At 40.1% G+C, this 14,302-nt stretch overlaps 1 protein-coding gene across 1 annotated transcript in view; it reads left to right on the top strand.

Annotated features, from left to right (window-relative positions):
* BBS7 (Bardet-Biedl syndrome 7) overlaps positions 1-14,302 on the top strand; it is a 57,361-nt gene that overhangs the window by 39,111 nt on the left and 3,948 nt on the right. The window contains exons 11-15 of the mRNA XM_062199677.1: positions 466-658; positions 1,838-1,912; positions 3,240-3,305; positions 7,671-7,810; positions 8,867-9,031. Coding sequence (XP_062055661.1) covers positions 466-658; positions 1,838-1,912; positions 3,240-3,305; positions 7,671-7,810; positions 8,867-9,031 — 639 coding nt within the window. The remainder of the gene's footprint in view (positions 1-465; positions 659-1,837; positions 1,913-3,239; positions 3,306-7,670; positions 7,811-8,866; positions 9,032-14,302) is intronic.

Genomic DNA, 14,302 nt, shown 5'->3' on the forward strand with positions numbered 1-14,302 from the left:
AGCCAACAAGAGGCACTTGCTTACTTCACAGTATTTTTGAAAGCACCTGTAGGATTTTACAAGTATTTAACCCTTTAAGCCTCTGGGGCTTTCTCATTAAGATAACTATCATGTCTAGTAACACAAGATCATTAGACTTTTTAATTCTCAAACATTTGTATTAATAGCATTTTCCATTATAGAAACTTAAAGTCTGGTACCACATCACATCTTGACAGTCCTTCTAATATACTCCAAATAGACTGATTAGTTGGTGTCTCTATAAGATGAGAGACATAGGTCCTTCGATTTTTTCAGTTGGGCCCAAATTGGAAAAACCAAAGTCCAGGATTTACTGGAAATTTTAGAGACCAGATTGTTTGAAACTTTGATTTTTTGAATGCCTGTCAAGAATGCCAAGAAGGCTCAGAAGGACGTCATATTTTTGTATTTATAGGTGACAGTGTTGTATTTGCTTTCTTCCAGGAGTGAGTTGGAACATCTGCAATGTAAGGTATTGCAGGAAAGAGAGAACTATCAAAAGTCTTCTCAGTCAAGCAAAGCAAAATCAGCAGTACCTTCATTTAGTATAAATGACAAATTTACATTAAATAAGGATGATGCTAGCTACAGCCTTGTCTTAGAGGTACAGACTGCGATTGATAATGTCTTAATACAGGTAAACACAATATCTGATTTCTTGGTTTTATGATTAGAGCTATTTTGTAAACCAGTAATGCACTAATTACTATTGAGCACTTTAAGTTTTAGACCGTAATTTTATGGCTTCTTAATCTTCCATTGGGTAATCGGTTTGCACATAGATTATTTGAATTTGATCTTTACTTAAAAAAACTTATCCTATATTTAATAAACAAACAAAAGATGGATGGAATTAACTTTTGGGAAGAGATCCATATGAGGATAGAGAATTTCTTCTTTGGCTACTCTCTGGGAGAATCTTAACAGATATGTAGCTTAGAAAACTCAAATATTTAATATCTTTATTAGAACTTTAAAAAATTCTCCTAATGCTAAAATGATAGCTGACAGTACAGCTTGCTCATTAACTCAATAATTTCTGAGTAGGCTAGTAGGCAAAGTAGATAATCCCAAAGGGTGAAATTTAAGATAATCATGTATAACTCCATTCATCAATTTATATATGCATATAAATTGGCGTATATTGAGGAGTAGAAAAGGATGGTAGTAGGATGAATAGAAAACAAGTATAAGATGGAAAACCCATCAGAAAATGAGGAAATAATAACTTGGAGGAAGAAGACAAGATTTAAAAAGAATGTGGTCGAGAGATCAGATTGTTAATTAAAACTTAAAGACACAAAACTTTCTTATGTAATGTAAGCTCATGGACTGCTGCATTGAACAACTCTAGGAGCACCTTTCACACAGAACACTATGCATTAACTTTCTCCTAGAAACTACCTCCTAAGAGGGCACCAAAGATTATTTTCATTCTGTGTTACTGGTGAAATTAAAATTGATAAAAAGGAATTGATATCATAGCCATATGATTATCTATAGTCAATGGTAACTTTTTAATTACTGACAAAAATAGGAAGATTATGCTTTTAAGGGGGTGGTAAGAGATGATATTCTATGACTTGATAATCCCAAATAATTTACAAAAAATAGATGATTCTAAAGTAATATTTATTCTTTATTAAATTTATTTGCTGGAAGTATATACTATTAAATTTAAATTAAGAGAATTCATACTCTCAAATTTAAAGATTTACATAAACTAGAACTAAGGAGAACCCTTAGAGAAAAAACATTTTATGAACACTTTTAGGTTTCCTATGTGAACTTTTTTTTTTTTTAATATTGAATATAGAGTGATGTTCCAATAGATTTACTTGATGTGGATAAAAATTCTGCTGTTGTGAGCTTTAGCAGCTGTGATTCTGAGGTGAGTAAAAATATAGAGTCCTTCTCATGCTTTTATTTCTTTTTTTTTTCAAATTATTATTATTATTATTATTTTTGACAGGCAGAGTGGACAACGAGAGAGAGAGACAGAGAGAAAGGTCTTCCTTTTTGCCATTGGTTCACCCTCCAGTGGCCACTGCCGCCGGCGCATTGTGCTGATCCGAAGGCAGGAGCCAGGTGCCTCTCCTGGTCTCCCATGCGGGTGTAGGGCCCAAGCACTTGGGCCATCCTCCACTGCCTTCCTGGGCCATAGCAGAGAGCTGGCCTGGAAGAGGGGCAACCGGGATAGAATCCGGCACCCCAACCGGGACTAGAACCTGGTGTGCTGGCGCTGCAAGGCGGAGGATTAGCCTGTTAAACCACGGCGCCGGCCAAAAGATTTTATTTATTTGAGAGACAGTGAGAGGGAGAGATAGAAAGGTCTACCATCTGCTGGTTCTCTCTCCAAATGACCACAATGGCTGGAGTTGGGCCTATCCGAAGTCAGCAGCCAGGAGCTTCTTCCAGGTCTCCAGCCATCTTCTGCTTTCTCAGGCCATAGCAGAGAGCTGGATTTTTTTTTTAAGATTTATTTTATTTATTTATTTGAAAGAGTTACACAGAGAGAGGAGAGGCAGCGAGAGAGAGAGAGGTCTTCCATCCGCTGGTTCACTCCCTAATTGGCTGCAATGGCTGGAGCTGTGCCAATCTGAAGCCTGGAGCCAGGAGCTTCTTCCGGGTATCCCAGGCCAGTGCAGGGCCCAAGGACTTGGGCTATCTTCTACTGCTTTACCAGGCCATAACAGAGAGCTGGATTGGAAGTAGAGCTGCCGGGCCTCAAATTGGCACCCCTATGGGATGCCAGCACTTCAGGCCAGGGCGTTAACCTGCAGCGCCACAGTGCTGGCCCCGAGAGCTGGATTTAAAAATGATTTGAAATTAAAATGTTTGAGTTTTCTTCTTGAGATTAGCATCCTTGTTATTTTGTCAGTTATTCATTAAATACAAAGTTCCTGCAAATATGGAATTGGAAGATAATTGTTTCTGGGGTGGGGACAAAAATTACGCAAACCGTGCCTATGAGGGATCTTTAAGAAGTTTGTGGAAATGCATATGAGGGAACATTCCCTAACCCCTCAGAGCCTCAGTTTCTTCATCTATTGAAACTTAGTAAAAATATAGCGGGTAGTGTAGGAGTAAATGAGAATATGTTTTAAGAGCACTTAACACAGATGATATGTTAATCAAGTAAATGGTAATCATTATTGGTGATTTTTTGTGGATATAAACATGAGTTCATCTTTGTTTCAACTTTGAATTCTTCCTAGTCAAACGACAACTTTGTTCTTGCCACTTATCGGTGCCAGGCAAATACCACAAGACTGGAACTCAAGGTAAATAATGTTTGAAATTACCCTCACTTGAATGTTTGAACATTATTTTTTCCCTTGATATATCCTACAATATCATATAATTTATTTGCATTGGATTTCTCCTTGAAATGAATAATTTTGGAGCATGACTTTACAGTGGTCAGTTAGGTGTTAATTTAGTTGAAATCACTATCTCTGCTGTGCATTATTTGAGAGATAGAGTTACAGACAGTGTGAAGGAGAAACAGAGAGAAAGGTCTTCCTTCCATTGATTCACTTCCCAAATGGCCGCAACGGCTGATCCGAAGCCAGGAGCCAGTCTCCTGGTCTCCAATGTGGGTGCAGGGGTCCAAGCACTTGGGGTATCTTCCAATGCCTTCCCAGGCCACAGCAGAGAGCTAGATTGGAAGAGGAGCAGCCGGGACTAGAACCAGTGTCCATATGAGATACCAGCGCTACAGGTGGAAGATTAACCCACTGCGCCACAACGCTGGCCCCAGCTAGCTGCTTTACTAGCTGCTTTACTTCTAATCCAGCTTCCTGAGAAGGCAAAAGAAGATGACCCAGGGGCCAGCGCTGTGGCGCAGCGGGTTAAAGCCCCAGCCTGCAGTGCTGGCATCCCATATGGGCACCAAGTAGAGTCCTGGCTACTCCTCTTCTGATCCAGCTCTCTGATATGGCCTGGTAAAGCAGTAGAAGATGGAACAAGTCCTTGGGCCCCTGCACTGGCCTGGGAGACCTGGAAGAAGCTCCTGGCTCCAGGCTTCAGATCAGCTCGGCTCTGGCCGTTGCAGTCATTTGGGGAGTGAACTAACAGAATGGAAGACTTCTCTCCTTGGCTCGCTCGCTCTCTCTCTCTCTCTCTCTCTCTCTCTCTGTAATTCTGTCTTTCAGGCCAGCGCCATGGCTCACTAGGCTAATTCTCCACCTGCGGCACCGGTACCCCGGGTTCTAGTCCCGGTTGGAGCGCCGGATTCTGTCCCGGTTGCCCCTCTTCCACTCTAGCTCTCTGCTGTGACCTGGGAAGGCAGTGGAGGATGGCCCAAGTGCTTGGGCCCTGCACCCGCATAGGAGACCAGGAGGAAGTGCCTGGCTCCTGGCTTTGGATCGGCGCAGCGCAGCGCACCAGCCGTAGCGGCTATATGGGGGATGAACCAACAGAAGGAAAACCTTTCTCTCTCTGTCTCTCTCTCTCTCACTGTCTAACTCTGCCTGTCAAAAAAATTTAAAAAAAAAATTCTGTCTTTCAAATAAATAAAGTAAATCTTTAAAAAAAGAAAAGAAGATGGCCCCTGCATCCACATGGGATGTCTGGAAGAAGCTTCTGGCTCCTGGCTTCAGATAGGCCCAGCTCTGGACATTTCAGCCATCTGGGGAGTGAACCAGTGGATGCAAGATTCTGTCTCTCTCTCTTTATTTCTGCCTCTCAAATAAATAAATAAATAATTTGTTTTTTAAAAAAGAACAGCATTACTATGTGATAGAGATGAGGCAAAGGACTCTGTGTCATAGCTGATGAAAACATTATTTATTGGCCGGCGCCTTGGCTTAACAGGCTAATCCTCTGCCTTGCGGCGCCGGCACACCGGTTCTAGTCCCGGTTGGGGCGCCGGATTCTATCCCGGTTGCCCCTCTTCCAGGCCAGCTCTCTGCTATGGCCCGGGAAGGCAGTGGAGGATGGCCCAAGTGCTTGGGCCCTGCACCCACATTCAGATGGGAATAAGAGATAATGGTAATAGAAAAGGCAAAGATATGGGAGAACATATGAATATTAGAAATGAAAGCTAAGATGTCTGTGATATATATAGAACTTATTTATGTGAAATTATGTAGTATTTGGTTTTTATACAAATGCACAGAATTGTGAAAGGGTAAACACCATAATAATAATAATGATCATCTCTAGGTGGTAGGGTTTTAGGTGATTTGTATATTTTGTTGTTGTTGTTGTTTTTAAGATTTACCTATTTATTTGAAAGGTAGAGTTACAGAGAGATAGGGAGAGACAGAGAAAAATAGAGAAAGAGATTTTCCATTCACTGATTCGCTTCCCAAATAGCTTCAATGGCTTGGGTCTGGGCCATGCTGAAGCCAGGATCCTGGAACTTCATCTAGTTCTCCCACTTGGGCCATCTTTGCTGCTTTCCCAGGCACATTAGTAGGAAGCTGGATTAGAAGTGGAACAGTTGGACTTGAACCTGCACCCATATGGGATGCCAGCATTGTAGATAGTGGCTTAACCTGCCGTGCCACAACTGTGGTTCTGTGGCACAGATGGCTCCTGTGGTTTGTGTGTTTGTCCTAATATTTATTATTTGAATTTTAAAACAATGAGTATGAATTGTTATATTAATTCCTAAGAAATAATTTTTCATATAAAATTTTTACATTCATTATTACAGTTTTTTGTTGTGAGAAAAATTCTGCTGCGAGTGTAAGTTTATACTTTTAAAATAAACCCTACAATGTAGGTTTATCAGATGTATTTTTTTTCTTTCTGTGTTTTTATTCATTCTCTCTTTTTAAATTATTTATTTATTTATATGAGAGGCAGAGTTACAAGCAGAGAGAGAAAGAGAGTGACAGTGAAGTCTTCCATCTACTGGTCACTCCCCCAATGGCTGCAATGGACAAAGCTAGACCAGGCCAAAGCCAGAAGCCAGAAGCTTCTTCTGGGTCTCCCACATGGGTGCTGGGGCCCAAGGACTTGGTCCATCTTCCACTGTTTTTCCAGGCCATCAGCAGGAAGCTGGATAGGAAGAGAAGCAGCCGGGACTCAAACCAGTGCCCGTGTGGGATGCCAGCACTGTGGGCAGTGGCTTTACCCAGTATACCACATTGCTGGCCTCTCATTATCTTTTTTATTTTTTAAAGGTTTGTTTATTTATTTGAAAGGCAGAGTTACAGAGAGAAAGAGGGAGAGACAGAGAGAGAGAGAGAGAGATCTTCCATCAGCTGTTTTATTCCCCCAAATGGCCGGAGTTAGGCTGGTCTGAAGCCAGGAACCAGGAGCTTCTTGCAGGTCTCCCACGTGAGTGCAGGGGCCCAAGCACCTGGCCTGTCTTCTGCTGCTTTTTCAGGTTCATTGGGCGGGAACAGGATTGGAAGTGGAGCAGCCAGGACCTGAATTGTTGCCCATATGGATGCTGGCACTGCAGATAGCAGTTTAACCTCCTACGCCACAGTGCTAGCCCCTGTTAATTTTTTTATATTTGCTTTCTTCCTAGTTTGAGCAGTAATTGCAACACTTTAATCTTACGTTAAAATTTTATTGACCTTTCTCATTTATGCCATGAAAGATGTGAGTTAAAACATCAGATTACAGAAGTTGCCTTTACAGAAACTACCACCCCATGCATTGGGATGGAGAAGAGCTAAAAGTTGGGCAGGAGAGAGAAGCTGGACAGCTTTCCCATTCCTTTTAAACTAACATTTTACAATTTAGTGAATTTTTTTTTTCTGTTAATTGTTGTGAATTCTCAGGTTATCCAACTAGCTATAGTCAAAAGAATTCTCCAGTATGTATATGCCATAATGAGATGATGGACATCCTTCTCTGTTTTCATTGAAAGTCAGTTAATTTCTTGGAAACATATTTTTTTCTATCAGATTTTTTAAACAATGGCAATGTGTTATACAGTACCCTCATTTCTGGAAAATGGCTTAGTTATTTTGACAATTCACTTATCTTTTCAACAAAAATGTCTTGATTCTAATCATTTTTCATATGACTCTAATAAAATATATAATAAACTTGTGTTTTTAGCTAAGGTAGAATATGAGAATGAATGTCTTAGAATGGCAAATGAAAATATGTGGTAAGTATAACATATACACTGGTTTTGCTACTAATTCCAAATCTCTCTCTCTCTTTTTTCTAAAGATTTATGTATTTATTTGAAAGTCAGTGTTACACAGAGAGAGAAAGAGAGGCAGAAGAGAGAGAGAGAGGTCTTCCATCCGCTGGTTCACTCCCTAATTGGCTACAAAGGCCAGAGCTGCACTGATCCAAAGCCAGGAGCCAGGAGCTTCTTCTGGGTCTCCCACATGGGTGCAGGGACCCAAGGATTTGGGCCATCTTCCACTGCTTTCCCAGGCCATAGCAGAGAGTTGGATCGGAAGTGGAGCAGGTGGGACTTGAACCACGCCCAAATGGGATGCCAATACTGGAGGTGGTGGCTTTATCCGCTATGCCACAGTGCCAGCTCCCAAATCTCTAGTTTTCTTTTACTGTAGTGACAAAAGGTAGTTTTTGAATAAAATGTTATTATATCTTTCAGAATGATTTAGAAGAATCAAGATATAAAAACCTGATAATTTGTGGTAAATTTTTAAAGCTATATTGCTGATTTTTCTTATTTTCTTTTCTCTTTTGTGTTGAATAAGATTCGTTCAATTGAAGGCCAGTATGGCACACTTCAAGCATATGTGACTCCAAGAATTCAACCCAAAAGCTGTCAGGTCCGCCAGTACCAGATAAAACCTCTTTCACTCCATCAAAGAACGCACTTTATTGATCATGGCAGGTAGGACAAAGGGAAGAGCAGTTTAATTTTAGGACACTGTACCATTCAGATATTCTTGCCTTTAATTTTTATATTATAAATTCTGGTAGTTATTTTACATTTAAAAATTAAATAAATGTGTGCTGTGCCACAGCACCAGCCCCAGGAGAATATTCTTATGAAAGATTTCTGGAAAACATTAAAAAAGAAAAGATTCTTCTCAGGGTGTCTTTCTACTTAAAAGTCAAGATTGGCATAAATGGAAGCAGCATGGTGGGCTAGAAAAAGCAGCAAACTAGAAAATCAAGGCACTGGGATTATAGTCTGTTCCTATGTAGCTTTGGGGAAATAATTTTTCTGAATTTTGTTTTTTGTCATTTGCAAATGAGAATACTAGTAAGGATGATCTCAAAAGATCCTTTTTGTTTCTTAGGTTCCTTAATTCTGTGACTTTAAATTTCCTTCTGAATTTTCATTCTATAAACTGTTTTTTAACTCTTTATAATTATCCATTTTTAGTTTAAACCTCTTTATTTTACCATTTTGCAAAATAGAAAGTATTATCCCATATAGGTAGTATTATTCTCTGATTTGCTGGAAGGTATTCTCTAATTTGCCCAGTGGCACACAGCTAGTACACAATGGAACATGGTTTCAACTCCATGCCTGTTTTACTTAAAAGCCTGATTCTGTGCCTTCACATTGTGCTCATTCTTTCCAAAAGGAGAGTCTTGTGCATGTTTTGCAGTTTATGTAGTAGAAATGCTAGATGAACTTTTTAAAAAGAAATATAATTGAGTAAACCACATTTTATTTATAAAGCATGTTTCAGTTTTAAAGAGCTAGTTATATGACTTAACTGAATACTAAAACGTGTCACCAATGCAGCTTTGACAAGCAAATGTTTTCTTATGAAAGTGAAGTGTTCACTTATTTGATAAGTAAGATTAATCTGAGAAAAATTGGTTCTTTTATATTTGTTTAGCTACTATTGCAGAATTCTGCTTGTTAATATGTACATGTACTAGTTCTATGTATTTCCACACACAAATGTGTACCTCTACTATCAAATTCCAGACCCATGAATACATTGACTCTAACAGGCCAGTTTAGTTTTGCTGAAGTTCACTCCTGGGTGGTTTTTTGTCTGCCCGAAGTTCCCGAAAAACCTCCAGCAGGAGAATGTGTGACATTTTACTTTCAAAACACCTTCTTGGATACACAACTTGAAAGTATTTACAGGTAAATCTAATTTTTTACTGGTCTACAAGTGTTATTTTATTTAAATGGAGCTTCTAGGTTTTCATTTGTTTTAACAGGAATAATTTGAAAATAACAGGATTGAAAACCTATACTATTCAAGACAGTCTATTGAAAAACAAATAGAATTAATTAGAATTTAATATAATTAATTAATTAAAAAAGTGATTGAGAGGCCAGCATTGTGTTATAAAGGGTAAAGCCTCTTGCCTGTGATGCCAGCATTCCAACAGTTGCTGGTTCCAGTCCTGGCTGCTGCACTTTCTATCCAGCTCCCCACTTATGGCCCGGGAAAGCAGCAGAAGATGGCCCAAGTCCCTGGGCCCTTACACCCATGCGGGAGACCTGGAAGAAGCTCCTGGCTTCAGACCAGCTCAGCCCCAGCCATTGCAGCCATTTGAGTAGTGAACCAGTAGATGGAAGATCTCTCTCTTCCTCTCTCTCTGTCTCTTTCTCAATAAATAAATATTAAGAAAGAAAGAAAAATGATTGAGTAGGGGTAAGCACTGTGGCATAGTGGGTAAAGCTGCTGCCTGCAGTGCCGGCATCCCATATGGGTGCCGGTTCGAGTCCCAGCTGTTCCACTTCTGATCCAGCTCTCTGGTATGGCCTGGGAAGGCAGTGGAAGATAGCCCAAGTCCTTGGGCCCCTGCACCCACATGGGAGACCTGGAAGAAGCTCCTGGCTCCTGGCTTCAGTTTGGTGCAGCTCCAGCCGTTGCAGCCAATTGGGGAGTTGAACTGGTAGATAGACTTCTCTCTCTCTGCCTCTCCTCTCTCTGTGTAACCTTGACTTTCAAGTAAATAAATACATTAAAAAAAAAAAAAAGATTGAGTAAAGATGAATATGCAAAGATCAGTACCTTTCCTTAATTGCTAACAATTAGTGAGAAAATAAATTGTTTAAAAAAAGTTTTCCAGAGTAGCAACAATAGTAACAAAAATCTCACATAAAACCTGTAGGAAAATTCTTAATTATATATATATAACACATATATATGTATATATATATATATATAACACATATATATGTATATATATATGAATATACAGAACTTACATGAAAACTGTAATCTTTTATTAGCATAAAAGGCTTGATACATTCTATAGTCATCAGTTGTAAAGATGGCAGTCTTTCCCAGATTGATTCAAATACTTATCCTAATTCTAATGCAAATTTCAGTTGTATTTCTTTATGTAAAAATGGGAAATGGCATAGGACTATAGGGCTTGGAACATGCAGAGTTTTTGAAGCTATCTTGTTCCAGTGTGGAGGTCATTATAATCTTTTAATTCATTTCTAGTTCCTGGTTATACCGTGTCCCCCAACTCCCCCCTCTTCCTTGTCACTCCTTACTCATCTTCCCAGAGCTCCTCTTACTTCTCTCAGTTTCTTAATAGTAGAGGGTAAACTATTTCCTCTCCTTTTTACCTATTGCTGAATGTAAAATAGGCTAGTTCTTTGTACATCTGCTCTTTGAGATTGGACCCTGTTGTTCTTCAAGGTATTTCCATTCTTTTTTTCTTATATCTATAGGGTTTTTTTTTTTTTTAATCTATTTTGCTTCGTTTTTGAGGGGGAGGAGGCAAGCTTATCCTTTTCCTGCCTCTGCCTCTTAAAGATTATTTCTTTAAGTAAATTGTTGAGGATTTCTGCTTCCTAGTTGAGACTTTACCATGCTGAGTTCTAGAAACAGCAGTGAATATGTAATTTTACCATAGAATGCAGTCTTTTGGGACAAAGAACTCTTAATAATAAATCTAATTGATTTTAGTATCAGTAATACGGGCTTGTTTCATTGTGCCATCTTAGGAGTGTCCAAACCTAAATAATTACTCATGTTGTGAAGTGCCACAGTGAATCTGCCACAGTGTCATAGCAGACAATTTAACCTGGCCCTAGCATCTAACATACTTTTATAATAGCATGTCTTTGCTCTTTACCATTCTGTATCTTTTTGAACTGTTGTTAATTTTTATTTCTTTATTTGAAAGTCAGATAGAGAAAGAGCTCCCATCTGCTGATCTACTCCCCCAGTGCCTGTAATGGCCAGGGCTGAAGGCACGAGCTGGAATGTGAGTCAGGTCTCCCACGTGGGTAGCAGGAACCCAATCACATGCTGTCTCTCAGGGGGTACACTAGCAGGAAGCTGGAGTCAGAAACTATAGTTAGGATCTGGAACTAGGAATTGAACCTAGGCACTCCAGTGTGGGGTTGCTAAACACCTACTTCCCATTCTGTTCCTTTAAATTCTTTTATATAGTCATTGATTTTAAAGATTTATTTGTTATTTATTTATTTGAAAGGTAGAATAACATGGCCTTAATAACTAGGACTGGGTCAAGCTGAAGCCAGGATTTAGGAATTCCATGCACATCTCTCACTTGGGTGGCAAGGACTCAAGTACTTGAGCCATCATCTGTTGCTTCCCAGATTCATTAGCAGGGAGCTAGATCGTATGTGATATAGCCAGGACTCAACTGGCATTCTGATAAGGGATGTGGGTGCCCCAAGCAGCAGCTTAATCCTCTGTGCCACAACACCTCTCCCTAAATGCCCTTTTCTTAACACTCAGAACTCACTTATTCTTCAAGGCCTAACTTAATAGCTATATTTTTGAAAACTTCTTTGATTCTTTTTTCTGTACACATAACCTGTCTTTGGTATTATTTGAAGTATATAATAATAATTTTTTGTGTGTTTCTCTCTCTAAGACTATATCCTAATGGAGAGAACCTATTTTTAATTATCTTTTTATGTATCCTCAAGTACTTTATACATGATTTTGCATACAACATGTACTCAATAAATACTTTTCAGGTACCTGACTAAAAATACATGTATAGGAAAGTATAGTATGCCTTGGAGGCAGACATACTTAAGTTTGAATCTTGGCTCTGTGACTTAACATCTATGTGACCTTAGCTAGTTACTTAACGCTCTTATTTTCAAGTTTCTTTTCTGAGGAATGGAAATAATGGATTATTGTGATAATCAAAAAAAGATAAACCATGTGAGTCATTCTGCAGTGCCTGGCAGCCTGTGTTCATTAAATAGCATCTGTTAAGATTAAATAGTAGTGAAATTATCACAATTTCTAAAACATAATTGGGATCAAAATAGTCAGGGTTTATTATTCATCTTTCTATAACAAAGAGCATTTGCCTGAAGCCAGTTGATATAAATGATTTGTGTGTGAGAACCAAATGAAAAGACTATTACATATATAACATATGGTAAATATTAATTAGGAAACTTTTGTTCATCATAAAAAGAAATCAAATATAAGTATCCTTAACCAAATAAAAGGAATTATCAGCTCACGTCACTTAAAAAGTATAAACAGTGATTTGGCTTAGGCACAACTGGGTCACTGGCTTAACTGAGATTTCATCAAGACTTATCCTGGGGCTAATGTTGTGGTACACTGGGTTAAGCTGCTGTTTATAATGCTGCATCCAGTGCTGGAGTGCTGGTTTGAGTCTTTCTGATTCAGCTTCCTGCTGATGCTCCTAAGGAGGCATGGGAAGATGACCCAAGTACATGGGGCCCTCTCACCCTTGTGAGAGACCCCAGTGGTGTTCCTGGCTACTGACTTCAGCCTGGCCAAGCCTTGACCATTGTAGCCATTTGTGTGGTCTTTCTCACTCTCTCACTCTACCTTTTGAATAAATGAATAAATAAATGAACTTAATAAATAAATATTTTTTAAAAAAGACTTTTTTTTTTTTTTTTGACAGGCAGAGTGGACAGTGAAAGAGAGACAGAGAGAAAGGTCTTCCTTTGCCGTTGGTTCACCCTCCAATGGCCGCTGCGGTTGGTGCGCTGCGACCGGTGCACCGCGCTGATCCGATGGCAGGAGCCAGGTGCTTCTCCTGGTCTCCCATGGGGTGCAGGGCCCAAGGACTTGGGCCATCCTCCACTGCACTCCCTGGCCACAGCAGAGAGCTGGCCTGGAAGAGGGGCAACCGGGACAGAATCCGGTGCCCTGACCGGGACTAGAACCCGGTGTGCCGGCGCCGCAAGGCGGAGGATTAGCCTAGTGAGCCGCGGCGCCGGCTTAAAAAAGACTTTCATTCCTTTCCATTGCTCGGTTCTGTTTTTGTCTTTTTTGTTTGTTTTACCAATAGAGTGGCTTGGTGGCCACCAGCAGCTCTGGAATCCAACCTTAAATCTTCTCAGCTTCCATAACAGCTTTTTCTTATTATTTCCTGTAAAAGTCCCAGGATTGAGTGTCTTTTTTTTTTTGACAAGGCAAAGTTACACAGTGAGAGAGAGAGACAGAGAGAAAGGTCTTCCTTCCGTTGGTTCACTCCCCAAATGGCTGCTACAGCTGGTGCGCTGCACTGATCCGAAGCCAGGAGCCAGGTGCTTCCTCCTGGTCTCCCATGCGGGTGCAGGGCCCAAGCACTTGGGCCATCCTCCACTGCACTCCTGGGTTACAGCAGAGAGCTGGCCTGGAAGAGGGGCAACCGGGACAGAACTGACGCCCCAACCAGGACTAGAACCCAGGGTTCTGGCGCTGCAGGCAGAGGATTAGGCAAGTGAGCCGTGGCACCGGCCAAGATGTCTTTGTTAAGCCATGAACCACTCTGGTCAGGGCTATGGAAAGTATTGCTAAATGCTTCCTCCTGACATTGCAGAAATGAATTGAGACCAGTGCAGTGAAACTATATGACCTGAGAAGGGGCAGGGGAGAAAAAGAAGGCATGGGTTGTTGAAGAAAAATAGGATACTGTGATTGCAAGCAGTAGCAACAGATGCTAGGCATGGAAAAACAGATAAAACAGATATCATTCTTTTAGGTTTGATAGAAGATTTCTTTTCAAGATGGAGCTTATAGTCATAATGTAATTTGAGTAATTGTACCAAAGAAAGACCAGTATATATTCTTATATACCAGTAAGCAATTCTAAATGTGTTTTATATATAAGAGGTTAGCTATTGGAAATATGAGTGAAGATGAAAAAGTTATCTTAAATCAAGGAATTATATAAATTGTCATGTCTTTAGGAAGCATACGTCTAACATCTTCAGTTTCATGAATATGTAGTAAAGGGTTTTTTTTTTTAAAGACTTATTTATTTATTTATTTGAAAGGTAGAGATATAGCAAGAAGGAGAGACAGGCAGATCTTTCATCCTCTGGTTCACTCCCAAAATGGCCGCAATGGCCAGGGAAGGGCAGGCCAAAGCCAGGAGCCAGGAGTTTCTTCCAGGTCTCCCATGTGGGTGCAGGGGTCCAAGGACTTGG

This window comes from Lepus europaeus, chromosome 8 (genome assembly GCF_033115175.1).
Source record: "Lepus europaeus isolate LE1 chromosome 8, mLepTim1.pri, whole genome shotgun sequence".
In the NCBI taxonomy this organism is placed as follows: Eukaryota; Metazoa; Chordata; class Mammalia; order Lagomorpha; family Leporidae; genus Lepus; species Lepus europaeus.